We start from the raw sequence: 17,684 nt of genomic DNA, 5'->3' as shown, positions 1-17,684 counted from the left end.
GTGGGCAGTGCCCAGCCCCCTGTGCTGTGGGCAGTGCCCAGCCCCCTGTGCTGTGGGCAGTGCCCAGCCCCCTGTGCTGTGGGCAGTGCCCAGCCCCCTGTGCTGTGGGCAGTGAAGGGTAGTGACTGGTCCCCTCTCTCCACTCACAGCTGAATTGTGGCATGCAGAACTTGAGCGTGAGAACCCCCAGTAGCAGCCAGTAAGTACAAAAGTATACTGTACCCCTGGTGACCCCAGCCTGTGCTCTGGGGACAAGGCCTTCCCATCAGGGAAGCTGTCAAAGAGTGCCAGAGCTCCTGTTATCCCCCTGAGCTGCAGAGAACTGGACAGAGGAGCAGGGCCCTGGAGCCCTCCAGGGCAGCCCCCTCAACCCTGGGCTGAGGTGGCACTGCCTCTGTGCTGGTGCTCTCATCTTTGGCTCTGAAGTGCCCCAGCTTCTCCGTGTCCCACTGTGCCACAGGAAGCCTGATACTGTGAAGCAGAAGAATGCCTTCCCCCCCAACTTCATCCACTCCCTGGACTCCACACATATGATGCTCACTGCTCTGCACTGCTTCAGGTAGGAGTGGGCAACTGGGCTCTCAGCTGGCTCTTCCCTGGCTCAGGACTCTTCTGGGAGGGTGTCGCTGGGCAAGGTGCCATGTGGGACTAGGGATTCCCTGGTGGGTGGGAGTTTGGGGTTCCTGGCAGAGAAGGGGTGAGAGGAGACAGTGGCACAGAGACATCCTGGGATCTCTGAAGACCTGCAGGGGCCATGCAGGGAGTCCCCCTCCTTATGTGGCCTGTGCTCCTGTCCCAGCCAGAAGGTCTACATGGGGTGGGGGTCATTACACAGAGGGGCTCTCAGCACTACTTCATGGCACCTTTTCCCCTCCCAGGCAGGGTCTGACCTTCGTCTCGGTCCACGATTGCTACTGGACTCACGCACTCACTGTGGACATCATGAACCAGGTAAGTGTCCTCTGGGGTCCCTTGTGAGCAAGATCTGGCTGATCTGTGCTCTGGGCCAGATCTGGCTGATCTGTGCCAGGCCTCGCCTCCCCAGGGCTTTGCTCCATAGGCTGATTGATTCACCCAAGTGAAGTGAACCTGGAATGCTTGCTGGCAGTCGCAGCTGATTTGCTGGTGCCTCATCCCCTCCCATCCTGCAGGGAGTGTGTGGCAGAATCTGTGTGTAAATGGGCACTGAACAGAGCCCTGGCAGAGCTGGTGCCCTTGCCCTGTCCTGGGCCCTTCCCTCTGCAGTGCTGTGAGTGCTGTTGTGCCTGTGGGGGTCGGCCTCTGCTTCCCACCTCCCCAGGCTGATTCCTGCACCCTTGTCTGGCAGCACCTCCTTCCCGCTCCTGCTGCTTTCCCTGCCCCTCAACTCTAACCTGCCACTGGGGGGAAGGAGGGAAAATGCCTCCTAACCTGCGCCTCACCCTGTCTCCCTGGGTCAGATCTGTCGGCAGCAGTTTGTGGCTCTGCACAGCGAGAAGATCTTGCAGGATCTGTCTGAGTTTATGCTGGAGAAATACTGCAGGTATTCCTGGCCTGTTAGTTTCCCCCACCATGCTCCTTCCTGCCTGCACCAGTTCCCTCTCCCAGAGATCGTGTCCAGGTGCTGACAGGTTGTGTCACCTGCCTGGGGGTTGCTCTGGGTAGAACCTATCCTTCCTTCTTGCCTGACACCCAAATCGCCTTCAACCTCAGTGTGAAAAATAAGGGCTCTGCACCCTCTTGCTGCAGAACTGAGGGAGGGTTTGGCAACCTTAGGGCCTGCCCTGGGCTGCTGTGGTCAGGGCTGGGCTCCTGCTCCCACTCGAGGGTGCACGGTCTGTTTTGGAAGAGCTGAATCCTGTTGTCATGGGCTGCACTGGGGGGCAGAGGAGGGTGTGCCTTCTCCCAGAGCTCCCGTGTTGATTTGCTTTCTTCTGGTTCATCCAGCCCCAACACAGAGACCGTAGCCGCTTGGCAGAAGAAACTAATGGAGCAGCTGTCAAATGTCCCCAGGACAGGTAGGAGCATGGGATAGGAACTGCAGAGCTCAGGAGTGGTTTGGAGACAAGGGAAATGAGATGGAGTGGCCCCCAAAAGACAGAAAGCCAGAGCTGTCCCCTAGGATCAGGTGTTCCCTCCTGTGCTGGACTGCAGAGCCATGGGACAGAGCCTGGACACGTTCCCCTGTATCATCCCTGTAAGCATCCCTCCCACTGATCCCCTGGGGAATTTCCCCCGGGCTGACCGAGCTCATCCCATCCCGCTCTTGTTCTGCTCCCATCTGTTTCCAACCATGAGCATTTGCTGGGAGATGGAACTGAGGGACTCAGCATAGTAATTGCCAAGATCTAGATGATATACATGCAATGGGATTAAGGCAATTAGTTTAACTCCTTCTAATCCCTCAGCCCTGTGTCTGCCAGGCCATCTGGCTCTGCCTGACCTCTGTGCAGAGTGCTCCATGGGTAGCACGGTCCAGGGGCTGGGATCCTTCATACCCTGAGGCTGCTTCTCTCCCCCTTGTCCATCCCTACCCTGCTTTCTGACCTCTCCTCTTCCTCACTCCCCCCAGGTGAATTCAACCTCAAGCAGGTGATGGATTCCACCTATTTCTTCAGCTGAGCCATGGCTACCTGCAGAGCCCTGAGCTACCTCTGGACCTCTCTGGCTGCAGTGGGTGCCAGGCCTGTCCCCCATCTCACGGGGAAGGGGGTGCAGCTGCCAGCCTAGCAAGAGACCTGCCCCACAGCGAGGTGCTGGGGCACACTGGGACTCTGCAGGAGCAGCCAGTGGGGGCCAGGCTCTGCACTGTTTGCCATCACTGCCTGTGTCCCAGCACCTGTAGAGGGCACCCAGCCCTGAGCTGGGGTGGGGCCAAAGGGGCAACAGTAGACAGGGCTGGCTCCCCTCAAACTTCACCTTCACTGTGAGCCCCAGCCTTTGCTGTGCTGTTGCCTGTCCTGGGGTGCTGTTCCTTTCCACCAGTTGAGCTCAGACCTGGAGGGGCAGGCAGCCACTCTGGACACAGCAGGAGCCCTGGCCCTGCTCTTGGCTATGGGGTGGGTGCTGCTCCATGCTCTGCCCCAGCTCTGGGCACTGTCCCCACTCTGTAGCACAGCCTCTACAGCTCCTGACTCCCATTTCCAGGGCAGGGTTTTGCTGCTGCTCTCTGGGGCTCGAACAGGGAAAACCACTAATTCAGGGGTCAACATGTACAATACTGTAAATAAAATGGTTTTTGAAATACGAGATGGGACCTGTGTGCTCCTTGGCATCTTTGCCTGAAGGCTGCAGGGTGCCTGGGCTCTCGCCTCACCTTCCAGGGGGTGTGGGGAGATGGGACTGCTGCCTCCCCAGCCTGGTCCTGTTCTGCTGACTGGTTGGGCTTCAGTTGCTCACAAGAGCATCACATTCTGGAAATGCTTTTGTAGCAGAGACACAGAACTCTGCCAGTGTAGCTGCAGAGGGAGTGGGGCTTTCATGGGGTCCAACTGCAGCCTTTCCAGCCAGGAGCCTCCCATCTCCCCAGACTGTGACCTCCCAGGCCTCCTCTCCACTGGGGTGGTGTTGGAGATGGTTGGCATCTTGCAGCTGCAGGTGTGTTTGGTCCAGTTCTTGGCTGCACCCTGTACCCACAGTCTCCTGTCCCAGCCTGCTCCCAGCTTCTTCCTGGCTGCTGCTGGAGCAAGGGGAAAGCTGCTGGGAGGAGACTTTTCACCTTGTCGCTTTTCTGGCAGGGAGTCAGCTCTTCAAAGGACAAAGCTGCATCCCACAGCCCACGCTGGGACTGTGCCCAGTGCTCAGGCTCCCTGGGCCAGGGACGAGGAGCGGGAGCAGCCGGAGCCGCGGCAGGGAGGGACGGTGGCAAAGAAGCAGAGCCGGAGTCGTGCGTAGCTCTGTCAGCTGCTGACGTTTATTGCACAGGATGGGCTGGATGGGAAGGTGGACGCTTGGAATGGGGCCCTGTCCCTCCGGCTGCTCAGCCACAGGGCGCTGGGCTGGCACGGGCCCCACACTCGCGGTACATTCAGTGTGGAAGGCTCCAGAGTGCGAGGCAGCGAGGCACACGTGCAGACACACACAGATACACACACGTGCAGACACACACACATACACACACGTGCAGACACACACACATACACACACGTGCAGACACACACACATACACACACACACACCTGCACACACACACCTGCACACACACACACCCACACACACACACCTGCACACACACACCTGGTACATGCAGTGGGTGCCTTCCCCAGCCCCAGGACTCTGGGGTTGGGCTCCAGCGTCTGCCTCCATCCTAGCACTGCCTACGAGGACATGGGGCCGCGTTCACTCCCAGCCCTGGGGTGGGGGACAGCGTGTGGGTGCTTACAAGCCTCAGGGCGACCATCCCTCAGACCCCCTGCAACTTACCTCCAGTCCTGGACCATCACCCCTCACCTTGGGTCTGTGGGAGGGGCGCAGGGACACACGCGGCGCCAGGGCTGTGCCGACAGCCCCGGGAGGTGTCCTGTGGGTCACACACACAGGGATGTGTTCAGGTCATAGATATCATACACAGAGTTGGTCATGGCGAGGATGCAGCTGTGGCTTCTATGGGCAGCCAGGGAGGCCGAGGGGCAGCGGGGTTTCGCTGCGGGGAGCGGGAGACAGGGCCAGACTTTGGTCGGAGATGACGCAGCCGGGGGCTCACCCGGTGACCCCGCGGTGTCGCAGGGTGCAGCAGCCCCATGCCCACCCTCGGCAGCTGCCCCGCTCTGCAGCGGGTGGCAGGAGGGAGCCGGGGAGGGGGGCTGGCACCACAGCGGGGGGCAGCAGCCGGTGGGGTGGCCGCGGCCCTCACCCCGCGGCACAGGGTGGACACGAGGCGAGATGGGACTCCCCGCGCAGCCCCTCCCGCACACGTGTCCCTGTGCCTGGCGCGGAGGTCACAAGTTGGAAGACAGCCTGGACTTGGCCGGGTCCGTGTCGGGCGTGCTGGCCGCTGAATCCTTGCGGGCCGCCGCTGAGTCCTGCGGCAGGGTGGGTGGCGGGGTGAGCCCCGGGCCCGCGGGTGCCGGGTGGGCGGGAGCCCCCCGCGAGGGCGCCTGGCCCCGCAGCCCGGCTGGGGGCCCGGGGCCCGGCGAGGCAGTGGCCGGGCCCCCACTGATGGAGGTGCAGGACTCGCGGGCAGAGGCCGGAGGGCTCTGGGTGCTGCCAGCCACCAGCCCGTGGGGCAGGGAGGGCTGTGAGGCCGAGAGGGGCCGCGAATCCTGGCTGAGGCTGCTGGTGTGCAGCGCCTGTGTGCTCTTGTGGGCAGCCAGGCGCTGGGGAGAGCCGGGCGCTGGCTGCTGGCTGAGGGACAGCTGGGATCCCAGCGGCCCCGGGGCACCCCCGTAGGCGAACGTCCGGCTGGCCAGCGGGCTTTGGGTCGGCGGGCTGGCCGCGGCCGCGGCGAAGGCGCTGGTGGAGGCGGGCAGGGCCGTGGGCTGCACCGGGTCCTGCGAGGGCGAGGGGTTGGTGTGGGGTGTTGGGGGCTGTGGCTGCGGTGGGGGGCTCTGCTGCAGCAGGACGGGGGAGACGGCGAAGGGGCTGGGCATGGCCTGGGCATACTGCAAACGGCGCATCATGCGGGGTGAGCCCAGGGCCATGGAGCCCACCAGAGGGCTCGCCATCTGCGGACAGAAGCTCATGGCAACGGCTTGCTGGAGGGTGGCGATGGCAGAGGTGACCTGGGGCTGGACGGGGCTGTACACAGCTGTGTGCTGCTGCAGTTCTGCCTGCTGCACCATCTCCCGGTCGTACTTGACGATCTCCTGGATGATCTCGTTCTCCTGATTGTTGAAGACACCTGAGTTGAGGTCGTGCTGCACTTTGTGGAGCAGGATTGAGTTCTTCTTCCCTGCAGGGAGGGGGCCAGAAGAGGAAATACCATGAGTCCCACACTGGGACTACGCTGGGTTCCCATGCAAGCCATGGCTGTTCCCTTTACTGGGACACCCCTCTCCCCCTCCAGACCCCACCGTGCCCTACCAATGCGGTCAAGGCGGTCAATGGCCACGGTCTCAAAGGCCCGTCTCATCATGGGGTATTCCTCCAGCACCTCATTGAAGTTGTCCACTGAGAGCGAGTAGAGGCGGCAGTAGGTGTCTGCACGGACACTGGCTGTGCGCCGGCCACGGGTCAGCAGGCAGATCTCTGCGTGGAAAATGCCAGGGTCAAGGTCAGAACACCACCAGTGAGAACAAAATGGGGCCAAACCAGGAGCAAGGGGTGAGAACCACCACATGGGGGATGCCCCAGGACAGGGCAGGTGCCCCACTACTTCTCACAGACCCCAAGAGGGTACCCGGGCTCAGTCCTGCAAGCGCTCACCTCCAAAGTAGGAGCCATCAGAGAGTTTCATCTCCTTGTTGCCCTTGGTGAGGATGCTGACCACCCCGTGCTGGATGAAGTACATCTTCTTGCCAATGGTGCCCTCACGGATAATGTAGTCACCCGGCTGGAACACCTCAAACTTCAGCTTGGTGAGCATCGCCGTGACAAAGTTGGGGTCTGCGTTGGCGAACAGCGGCATCGAGGCCACCAGCTTGCGGCAGTTGAAGTTGACAATTTCCTGTGGGGAAGCAGGTGAGCACAGGAGGCCGGGACACGCTTCCACAGGGACATGCTCCCTGCCACCAGCAGGCTCACGGACACCCTGGCACACAGATCTTGCATGGACACGTACTCAGAGCTGCAGAGCTGCAGCAAGAGGGGTTCGACCCCAAGCATGTGCACGGCAGAAGCCAGCGGGACCCACACCACTCCCTGACGCATGGCAGGGATCAGGGGGTCCCTCCCTTTGGGGGAGCAATCCCCCACACCCAGCTCTCCAGCCCTCACCTCACGCAGGGGCTCGTTGAGCTCCCCCAGGATGCTGTCCTCGTCAAACATCTTGCCCTGGTAGCGATGCTCGTAGTAGTCATGAATCTTCTGGCGGAAGTCGGCGGGCAGCTTGTGGAAGGACATGTACTGCTCCACCTGCTTGTACTGTGGGGAGAGGTGGTGTTAGCTGGGACCCCCCACACACATTCCCACTCCATAGGACCAGTCTCGCTACACCTCCCCATCCCTGCTCCCAACCAGGAACACTCACCCCACCTGGCTGCATCTCCAGGAGGGGACGCACCAGCTGGGCTCAGGACAGAAGCCGTGGGTCCCATTCGGCCCAGTCCTACCTTCTCCTGGTACTGGCGCCGGGAGGAGTCCAGTGACTGGATGAGGGCGGTGGCGTGGCCGATGAACATGGCGTAGCAAGTGGCCCCCACAATCATGCTCAGCATGGTCAGCCAGATGTCCGTCATGCTCTCGGGAGCCTGCTTCCCATAGCCGATGCAGAGCATGTGGCTCATGGACTTGAAGAGGGCAAAGGAGTACAGCTCGCTCCAGGAGTCGTTCTGCAGCAACAGGGACAGCGGCTCAGCCCGTGCTGGTGCTCAGCTGCACATGTGTGTGTCTGTGTGTGTCTGTGTGTGTGTCTGTGTGTTTGTGTGTGTGTCTGTGTGTTTGTGTGTCTGTGTGTGTCTGTGTGTGTGTCTGTGTGTGTCTGTGTGTGCGTCTGTGTGTGTGTCTGTGTGTCTGTGTGTGTGTGTGTGTCTGCGTGTCTGTCTGTGTGTCTGTGTGTGCCTGTGTGTGTGTGAGAGCAGCGCCCGAGGGCACAGCGCCCTGGCCCCTGCCAGGCCACGGCCCTGGTTCTCTGCCTGCATCTCTCAGCAGCCCTCAGCAACAGGCATTTGTTGAAAAGCAAATTTTCAAACTTTCCAAACTTTTCAAACTTCCCTGGAGAAGCAGTCAGGGAAGGAGAAGGCAGGGGAGGAAGAGGAGGAAGCCAGGCGGGAGGGAACGGAGCAGAGATGGAAACTTGATGGAACAGGATGAGACAGACAGAGGGAGAAGAGCCATTTGCAGGAGGCTGTGGGGCTGAGAGAGAGCAATTAGAAACAGGGCACATTATTTATTAATAGCAGCTTTATGGCTAATGAGCAGGAGAAGGCGGCAGGGGACAGGACCAAGAGCCCAATGTCAGCATATTCCTCCCGCCCGGATCGATCTGCTGCTCCAGGTCCTGTGAGACCTCACCAGAGCAACGTCAGCACCCGGCACCGGGTGCCTTGCACACTGTGGGGTGCCCTGTAAACCACAGGGCACTGCAGCCATGGCCAGTGGGGGGATGGCATCTCCTGGGGTCAGTGGATGGAGGCCAGATGACAGGAGGATGGGTGGGGGCCCAGGGGATCAGGCAGGAGCGTATTAGGGTGGATGGTACTCACCACCATCCCATTGATGGAGACCCAGCAGTTCTGGGGGAAATCCTGCAGCATGGGCACCAGGAACTGGAGGCAGCCGTCCCAGTGGCAGAGCAGCAGCATCATGCCAATGAGGTTGATGATCCTCATCACTGCACTGGCCAGGTCGTAGGTCATGTGGAAGATCTGGGTGGGTGGGATGGCAGCAGGTGAATGTGGGGACCCTCCCCCACTGCCCAGCCCTGCTCAGGGCACTGACCCTCATGGCCTCTGATGGAAGGAGCTCCCATGGCTGGCCCAGCTCCGGCCCTGAGGCTGCTCTGCTCCACCTGCCTGTTCACAGCTGGTGGGATGGGGATGCCCCTGCACCGCCCAGGAAGCGGTGATGGCCACGAGCCTTGATGAGCATCAGCCAGCACCAGCAGATGCTCAGGGAGAGACAAATAGTCAGGGCACTGAGGATGGAGTGGGGCAGCCTCCAGGGCACCGAGTGCAGAGTCTGGGCCAGAGCCACGTAGCAAAGTCGAGCACGTCCCCTCCAGACTCTAAGGCACGTCCCCTCACGGCCCCGAGTGCACCCTGCCTCCTGCACTGGGGACCCCAAGGGCCAGGGGTCCTGCCACCCTCCCTGGCACTCCCCAAGCTCCTGGAGGGGCAGGGAGCCAGCGGGGAGCAAGGCAAGCAGCACGGAGCTGAGCAGGGTGACAGGGTCCTGCTGCTGGAGCAGGGGATGGTGTGCCAGCTTGTGCCAGCCATGCTGTCACCAGTGGTGAGTGATGTACCATGGCCCAGAGATGCCCCAAACCTTCCAGGAAGGGTCACATCCACCCACTGGCCCCACACAGAGCCCTGCAGATCCCCTCCACCCTGTCCGTTCTTCAGGCAGCCCCCAGCCCTGCCACTCTCGCAGGGGCCCCTCCAGCTCCCGCTCTCTCCAGCCATCCCAGTGCTGCCAGCAGGCCCCAGAGCAGGTCCTCACCTCCTCCCACTGGTGGATGTATCGGATGAGCCGGGAGAGGCGGAGGAGCCGCAGGAGGCTGAGGATCTTGGTGAAGCGGACGATGCGGAGGGCACGGGCGGTCTTGTAGACCTCCGAGTCTATGCCCTTCTCCACAATGAGGAAAACATAGTCCACAGGGATGGAGGAGACAAAATCCACCACAAACCAGGTCTTGAGGTACTTCTTCTTGATCCTTTCAGGGTCCAGGATGATTTCCGTGTTGTCCTCAATGACAATCCCTGTCCGGAAGTTCAGCACCAGGTCCATCAGGAAGAAGGTGTCAGAGACCACATTGAACACGATCCAGGGTGCTGTGGTCTCCTCCTTGAAGAAGGTGATGCCCACAGGAATGATGATCAGGTTGCCCACCATGAAGAGCAGCATCGTGAAGTCCCAGTAGAATCTGGGGAGTGAGAAGATGGAGGGGGGGTGTCACCAGTGCCCCATAGCTGCCCCCCATGCCAAGGGGACATGGCCACAGTGCCCTGCCCTCCAGGACCCACGCTACTGGGGTGCTGCCACTGTGATGACACCTCAGCCGCAGGAACCTCCCTCTCCCCAGAGACTACACCTTGCTCCCCCCTCTCCAGACTGCCCCTGGGGTGATCTTGCAGCCAGCATAGCCCCTGACTGAGGTGTAGAGGGGGGTGCAGGATGAGGCTGGGGGCTCCCACTGGGCTGCCGGAGGCAGCAGGTCCTGGGGGGAGAGGAGAATGATGATGCCAAACACTGGAGGGGGGCACCCTCCGGCCGAGCTGCCCCGGGGAAGCCCGTGGGCTGAGGAGTCCCCCAGACCATCGGCAGCACTCTACATCACAGGTGAAGGCAGGACGGGAGCTTGGTGGGAGCAGTCCCCCCCTTTCCTGCTCCCAGAGGGGGACAGCGGTCAGTCCACAGGGACAGTCAGGGCCACCCTACTCCGTGCCCCCGGGCCAGGCTGGGGTCCCGATTTGGGGGGTGCCAGGGTGGGGCTGCCCGTCAGCCCCCGCAGCGCGGCTGCGATGGAAGGAGCCGCCGCGGCTCCGGTGCAGCGGAGCACGTACGGCTGCAGTTGGCGGCGGCAGCGCCCGCAGCCCCGGCCAGACGCGGGGGCGGTGAGTGGGTGGGCGGCCGCCTCTGCCCCTGCCCCCGCCCCTGCCCGGGCTGCGCGGCTCCTCCGCCCCCTCCCGGCTCACCCCATTCTTCTTCCCTTTCTCCTCGTCCCCCTCTCCTGGGCCACCGACGACCTTTCTGAGCATCTGCAAGGTCACAGAAGCTCTGTCGTGGCAGGATGGCGTGGAGGCCACCTCGGCCCTCCCTGCTCTGGCCGGGGGGCAGGAGCGGGGGGGATGCTCCTCAGTGCACGTGCAGGGACACTTAGGACCCTCGCCCACACATGTCTGCTCAGCCCACCTAGGCAGGGGTCTCTGAGAGCTGTGGAATGATGGGCAGGGGGTGCCATCGCCATGCCGTGCACGCGGTGCCCTGGGGTGGGGGGACGAGGGGGAGACACCCCCCTGCACACAGAAAGGGGTGATGGGCCGGGTCCCCCCCACTGCGCAGACTAGCGCAGGACCAGGAGCCGAACATCCCAGCTCCTGACCTTTCTCCAATGACACCTTCCCCATGTGAGGTGTTGCTGTGGCAACTGTGAGTGATGTCACTGCTGCAAAACGATGACTTCACACCAGGGCGGTCCCCAGGGCACCCTCGGCAAAGGAACTGTGCCCCCCTTCTACCCCTACACCGAGCTTCAGCTGCTGGCACCAAACAGGCAGCGAGGCCATGGCCATGGTGGGCCTGGCCAGACCCCCAGGCTCCCACACATCTCCCACCTGCCAGAGATGCCAGAGTCAGCAGAGTCGCTGTGGGGCTGGATCTGTCCCCAAACCTCTGGCAGCTCCCACTCAGACTGACCCTGCTGTGCTGCACAGGTCCCACGGGGGCATTAGCCATGCAAAGCTGCGAAGAACAAAGATTAAATAACCTCGCCAGCTGGGCAAAACTCTCCTCTGGCTCCAGTTCCTTTGCAATCTGGCTGAGCCAGGGCAGAATTCAGCCTGCAGAGAAAAGATAAACTGCTCCTGATTCCCCCACCGCACACAACTGACCCTGTGCAATCGCCCCGGGGACCGGGGTGCGATGCCAACGCTTTCTTCCTTGGAGGGTTCATGTGCATGGAAGAAAAGATCCAATCCAGGCTACTAAAAATATCTGAAAACAAATTAATCAGGATCCTTGACATCCCTCCCTTGCTTCTGACCCAATTGTATGACAGTGATGATGACAGGAGGTGCCCAAAGCCCCCACGAGCTGCCGCCTTTCCGCTCTGTCACCCGCCCAACGCCTGGCACGGTGGTGCTGCTCTGAGGTCCTGGGCAAGATACAAGCTGGGGCCGAGCCATAGAGGGGGGCACAGGCAGGTATGCCAGGGTGGTCCCTGCTCAACTCCATTGGCAGCACACAGAGCTCCAGGGTCTGCTGGAGACAATCCAGCGACACCCCTTTATGCTGATCCCGTAGCCTGGCAGTGAGTTGGACGTGCACCAGCCTGCCCAGAAGTATGGAGCTCCCCAAGACCCCCCTCTGCAGGAGGATCCCCTGTGGTCTGAGCCCTTCAGCCCTGACGAGGCCCAGCTGCAAACAATCAGGCTGCCTGGTGGGCAGGAGCAGGACGGGATCAGTGCAGGATCAATCAGCACGGGATTGGCCCTTTGCAAACTCACACTAAATACTCATATCCTAAAAATGAGGTTGCTATGAGAAGTGTGTTACAAAGCCAATGGCATAAGTTTGCCTGAGCTGAGAGAGCAGTGGTGGCCAACATCATCTGCACCTCCAGATCCCAGCAGAGTCAGTTGTGATGAATGATTGGTGCTGCTCTCTCTTGGAAAAGCCTTTTACCCTGGGAGTTCCTGGGGAGGGGGGTAAAGGCTTTGCAAACTGCTCAAGGACCCAAACCTTCACAATCCCCCCAGCCAGTCCCAGCCTTTCCTCCCCAGTGACCGAGTGATGGCTTTCAGCTCTCCCAGGTCCGACTGCCCCACACTGATGCTGCAGAATAAGGAGTCCAGCTCCCCAACACCCTGACCAGAGGGAATGGGAACATCAGGACCAGTGGCAGTGCTGGCACATCCATCAGGAGCAAGAGCAGCTGGCAAGCCCGGTCCCTCTGCTCAGTAGCCCCCACAGTGGCACCATGCAGGCAGAGGGAAAGCCCCTGAAACCATTCAACCCTGGATGAGGAAGTCTCTGGCCAAGCAGCACCAGGGACATGTGCTCTGGAATCATCTTTGCCCCCAGTTCAGTTGTGAGACCAGCTCTTGCAACAGAAATTCACCAGCAGTGAGAACCCCCTGCTCAGCCCCAGCCCTGGTCCCAGCTCAGTCTCATGGAAGGCTGTGGGTGCCAGGTTGGCACTGGGGGATGCCAGTGTAGCCCCTGGACAGCCACTCAGCAATCACAGGGTGATGGGCACTGCCACCATCCCCAAATCACCGGCTGTGCACAGCTCCCACAGCCCCAGAGCAGCTCCTCGGGGCTGGTCCAGAAACCACAACAGAAGCGACGAAGGAGTTGGCACTGGCTGGGCTGTTCCTCCCAAAACAGAGACCAGAACTGGCAAAGCCACCAACGACCACTGCCCAGCACCCAAAAGGATGTGGCCCTGCTCCAGCACACACTTACAAGGTCTCTTTTATCAGATTTGCAGCTCAGGATCTCACCAGCCGCCCTGGCTGCTTCCTCGTCATTCAATATTTATGTAAATAGCAACCTCGGTTCCTGGAGCAAATGTGTCCTGAATTGTGGGTGAACGATGGCAGTGCCATTGCCATGAGAAGTCAGGATCATTAAATGACGATGATTATGAAATGATATCACAGATGCAGATGGGTAATGGGTTTTGCAGGGCAAACACGACCAGGTCACGCTCCATTATCATTATTGGATAAATGCTTTTTCATTATTTTAAGGCAGGACAACGTGGGACGGATGGACACGTCCCCAGCATGCACAGGCAGAGCGGGTTCCTCACGCCCAGGCTCAGCCCCACGTGGGCTGATCCTGTTCCTGAGCATGGTTGTGGAGCTGGAGGATGCTGTGGCTCTGCCTGCAGCTCCTCCCCGCTGGGCAGGGAACTCTCCTACGCCACTTCCAGTATCAAAACACAGGCAGACACTCTGCCCCAATGGGTTTCAAGTCTTGATAGCGGCTCCAGGAGGATGGAGCCCGCGCTGGGCAGGACAGCCAGGGTGACTCTCCAAGGTCACCCTGGCACCCGCCTGCTCGCTGCAAGTACCAGTCCAGGGAACAATGCTGCTGGACCTTGGAGAAGCCTCTGAGGCCTCGAGCCCACTGCAAGCTCACTGCAGGGAGACCCTGCTCTCAGGAGCACCGTGGACTCTGCCTCCAGCACCGCGGCTCTGCCAGGTCAGAGGAGCTGGGCAGGCTTTGGCCTGGGGCAGGCATGGGGGTCACTCTGCTCCCAGCCCCGGCAACAGCCCACAGCTGCTGAGGGTGAGGAGCAGCATGGGCAGTGCAGACAGGCCCAGTCCCCCAGGATCTACCTGGCACCACCACCTCTGCTCTGTCAGGGCCAGTGGAGCTCCCTCCACCGCAGGACCAGCAGCGACCAGGCGGTGCAGACACTGCTCAACCCGGCCCTGCAGCAGAACTCGATGCCCAGCCAGTGAGACAAGGAGGGAGCTCCACTGTGTAGCCACAATGTGGAAGGGCGCAAGACCCTGTGCAAGAAGGCAGCCCCAGGGGGAGGCCGAGGGCCTCCAACTGCTCCTCTGGAAGATGCCAGATCAGCCCAGGGCAGCGCATGAGGGCGGCAGCAGGAGATGCAAGTGCTGGTCCCTGCCCTGAGTCCATGGCCACCTCCACCTGCCTCAGGGAGCCCTATGCTGTGGAGACTCGTCAGTGTTAGGAGAGAACAGAATTTGAGGTCTGGCTCAGGGACATCCCCCACCCAGGCACCCAGTGAACCCTCCCCTGAGCCGCCCCAAACCATGCACCAGCAGAGTCAAAATGACTCAGAGCTGAGCCCCTGAGCCCCACTGGCCTCTGGAAGAAGGCTCCCCCAGCCCCTTTGAGGTCACTGAACCAACTGGTTCAGCCCCAGCGCTGGCTCACTAGTAATGCCAGCACTGCCCCCGACAGTGCAGCCAGCCATCCCTCCCTCCCAGCAGCTTTCACACAGCTAGGGAAACGTTTGCCACTCCAGAGCTCCCCAGGGCTTGTGGGCCAGGAAGGAGATGGAGCTGCAGAGCTTTTCTCCTGGGTTTGCCATTCCTCACCTGGAAGACACACAGGCTGGATCTTGGGGACTCAAGTCCTCTCAGAAGTGGGAAGAATCCCCCTCAAACTGGCTGAACCCCAGGGACAGGATCAGGCCTCCATGGGGGAGGGGGAATCATCACAACGCTCTGCCTGGCAGTGGCACAGCACATCCCCCCCACCCAGCACTGGCACTTCCCCGGGGAGGGGGACCCCGAACCGCAGGGTTCTCCAGAGGCAGAGCCAAGGCCCGGTGGGGCTAAGGGGGGCCGAGCCTGCCGAGGCTCCGGGAAGGACGAGGGGACGCCCTTGCCCGGGCAATGAGAGTGCTCCCGGCATCCCCGGGGCGGCGGCTGCTGCGCTGGGGAGGGGGATGCCTGGCTCGCCTGCGCTGGGGAGGGGGATGCCTGGCTCGGCCCCTCCCGCGCCCGGCGGCGGCTCAAGGTGCCCTCGGCCCGGCCGCACCGGCGGCCCTGCTCCCCGGCCCGGCCCGATGCCCGGCCCCGCAGGATGCTGGATGCGGGATGCGGCCGAGCCCCGCGGGTACCGCCGCACCTGAAGTCGCTGTAGGGATGGATGATCCAGGCCCCCGCCGACTTGACGCGCTCCTGCTCCCGCTCTACCGCCTTCTGCGAGCCGAACATCCGCAGCGAGAACTTGTTGACGCCGGGCTGGAGCATCGCCCCGAACTGCCGCTGCATGAAGCTGGCCTGGCTCCCGCGGACCTCCTCGCCCGCATCCTCGCCCGCGCCCTCCTCGGCTGCCTTGGCCCCGCCGGGGGACGCGCCGCCGCCGCCGCAGGAGAAGGAGACCTTGGGCTCGCGAGGCGGCTCCGGGCCGGGGCTGCGCGGAGGGTCCCCGCGACGGCACTCGCCGTTCGGGGACCCCTTCCCGCCGCGGCCCCGCGCCCGTCCAGTCGCCGCCGCCCCGCCGCGCTTGGCCGCATCGGCCGCCTCCTCCTCGGCCGCCGCCTCCCCGCCCGCCGCGCCGCGGCCCGCCCGCATCCTGATCCTGATCCCGCCGCCGCTGCCGCCGCCGAGGCCACCGGCGGCACAGTGGCACCCGCCGCCGCGGCGGGGGCGGGCCGGGGGCGGGCCGGGGGCGGGCAGCGGGGCCGGGCCGGGGACCGGGCGGCTCCGCAGCTCCCCCGTCCGGCACAGCGCTCGCCGGCGGGACCGGCTACCGGGCGGGCCGTTCACCTTGAGCTCCGACAGCCCCGGACCCCGGCAGCACAGTCCCCGGTGCGGGGCCGGGCGCTCCCCCCGCGGGGCTCTGCCGGCCCGACCGCCTCGCCGGGGAGGGAGCGCTGCCCACCCCGAGGCAGGGATGGACACCATCTCCGCGCTGGGCACGGGGGCTTTGCCCTCCCACAGCCCCTGGTGCCCACTGCTCCAGCGCTGAGCCCCCTGCACCGAGCCCACGGGCAGCAGGAACCCCCGGGGTAGACCGAGGGATGAAGACCCCGGTCTGACACCCCGGGACAGGGCCAGCAGACGCAGCTGGACCCCACCGCAGCGGACACCCGCCAACGAGGCCGATGCCCCGGGCGCAGAGAACAGGGCATAGGGACCGGCACCTCCTGCCCTCTGCTCCAGGACGTGCTTGTCCCGCTGCGGCTCCCCCGGGCTGCGAGGCGTCGAGGCACGCCGGACGAGGAGCCCGGGCGAGCTCCGAGCACCCCCGAGCAGCCCGACACGGGACCGGAGCCGCCCCGCCCTGGGGCCGCGGCTCTGGGAGGGACCCGTGGGGTGGCGGAGCCGGGCGAGCAGCGAGGCCGCGGCGGTGGCACCACCTGGTGCCACGGGACAGAACCGCACCGGGCACCGCGTCCCCCGCCACGGCCGAGCCAGCGCCGTGCCCGGGGCGGGGCGGCTGCAGCCCCTGCACGGACCCCACGGGCGGAGACACCCCAAAAGCTGCGCTGCGGGCCACAGGGGCCCCATTCTGCAACATCACTCCCCGGGCTTGGCACGGCTGCCTTCAAGAACAGCCCATTTCTCCAAACCATCCCCGGAGAACAGCAGTGCAGCTCCTCAGCTGCCCCCAGCCCAGAGGAGAGACAGATGCTGCAGCTTAACCTGAACGGGAGGCTGGAGATGCTGGAGCCAAGGCGTCAGGAGGCACGGGCTGAGCGGGGTCCCGCAGTGCCCAGAGCACCAACTCTCTCCCCAGGACAGAAAGGGGCACTGCAGCCAAGGCCTGCTTGTGCCATCCCCGTGCAGGGTTCCACGTGGCCGTCCTTGGGCCATGGCAGGGCTGTGCCTGGGCTCACGGGGGCAGCTGCCACAGGCCCAGCAGAGAGCAGCACTATGCCATTCCACCCCCTGCCCAGCTCCCAGGGCTGTTGTCCCCCGTCCCTGCCCAGTCAAACAAAAGGCACAAGTGGTTCTTTGTGCTGCGGCCAAGAGCTGGGTCAGGCAGGACCCATAATCCTCATCAAGGAAAATTAAGCCATGCATTGATTTTTCACCAGGATAGCATGAGGCCGGCTGTGAAAGCCTTGCATAACCCACTTACAGGCTGCAGAGCCCTGCTGCCCGCACAGCCCAAGGCCAGCTGATGGCACAGCGAGGCAGAAGCACTGACAGGAGGGATGCAGCTACCACAGCTCCAAGCTGCCAGCAGTTCTCTGGGCACAGTTTAGCTATCAGAGCCACACTCTCCCCTTAACCCTTCCCAGGCCCTTAAAAGGAAGAAGTGTCTGGCTACAGAGCATGGCCATGGTTCAGTCAATTGCCAGGAGCAGAGCACACAGTTACCTTAGGCCAGCTGGGAGCACATGGCAGCTTCCCTTCAGCCCATGGCCTTCACTGCCTCACTCCAGGGGCAGGAATGCTGGCAAAAAGCCTCCTGAGCTCAAGGCTGGTAGCAAGAAGGGACCCCCACCACCACATCCTCAGTCCTCTCCCCCAGGCCCTGCTCTGTGCACAGAGGTTTCACATTTTTGCTCACTTTCCTGCCCCAAAAAGAGCAGGAAAAAAACCTGCTTAGAGAAGCACAAGACACACAGGTAGCATGTCCTATGAGGGCTCCTGGAGACTGAGGCTGATCCTTGACCCCACAGCCACAAGGCCTGAGGAACTGCAGAGCAGGGCAAAGCGAGACCTGTCCCAAACAGGTAAGTGTGCCCAGTGCCCCTCGGGGCTCTGCAGAGCAGGGAGCGCCAC

General features: G+C 62.6%; 2 protein-coding genes across 2 annotated transcripts in view; one reads left to right on the top strand and one right to left on the bottom strand.

Annotated features, from left to right (window-relative positions):
* POLRMT (RNA polymerase mitochondrial) overlaps window positions 1-3,228 on the top strand; it is a 13,675-nt gene extending 10,447 nt beyond the window's left edge. Inside the window, exons 16-21 of the mRNA XM_017834398.1 lie at window positions 150-199; window positions 461-559; window positions 879-951; window positions 1,440-1,522; window positions 1,927-1,997; window positions 2,552-3,228. Coding sequence (XP_017689887.1) covers window positions 150-199; window positions 461-559; window positions 879-951; window positions 1,440-1,522; window positions 1,927-1,997; window positions 2,552-2,601 — 426 coding nt within the window. The 3' untranslated portion in view covers window positions 2,602-3,228. The remainder of the gene's footprint in view (window positions 1-149; window positions 200-460; window positions 560-878; window positions 952-1,439; window positions 1,523-1,926; window positions 1,998-2,551) is intronic.
* A 1,677-nt stretch (window positions 3,229-4,905) lies between these two features.
* On the bottom strand, window positions 4,906-15,271 carry HCN2 (hyperpolarization activated cyclic nucleotide gated potassium channel 2). Its single transcript, XM_017834361.1, has 8 exons — window positions 15,073-15,271; window positions 9,235-9,658; window positions 8,280-8,441; window positions 7,188-7,406; window positions 6,853-6,999; window positions 6,343-6,583; window positions 6,001-6,165; window positions 4,906-5,869 (listed from the first exon to the last, which is right to left on the bottom strand). The coding sequence occupies exons 1-8, from the start codon at window positions 15,216-15,218 to the stop codon at window positions 4,917-4,919; spliced, it is 2,457 nt and encodes an 818-aa protein (XP_017689850.1). The 5' UTR covers window positions 15,219-15,271; the 3' UTR covers window positions 4,906-4,916.
* Window positions 15,272-17,684: the final 2,413 nt, after the last annotated feature.

Source organism: Lepidothrix coronata, unplaced genomic scaffold (genome assembly GCF_001604755.1).
Source record: "Lepidothrix coronata isolate B3197 unplaced genomic scaffold, Lepidothrix_coronata-1.0 Scaffold233, whole genome shotgun sequence".
NCBI lineage: Eukaryota > Metazoa > Chordata > Aves > Passeriformes > Pipridae > Lepidothrix > Lepidothrix coronata.
The sequence above is the reverse complement of the archived record's forward strand: the minus strand, read 5'-3'. Positions and strand labels throughout refer to the sequence as shown.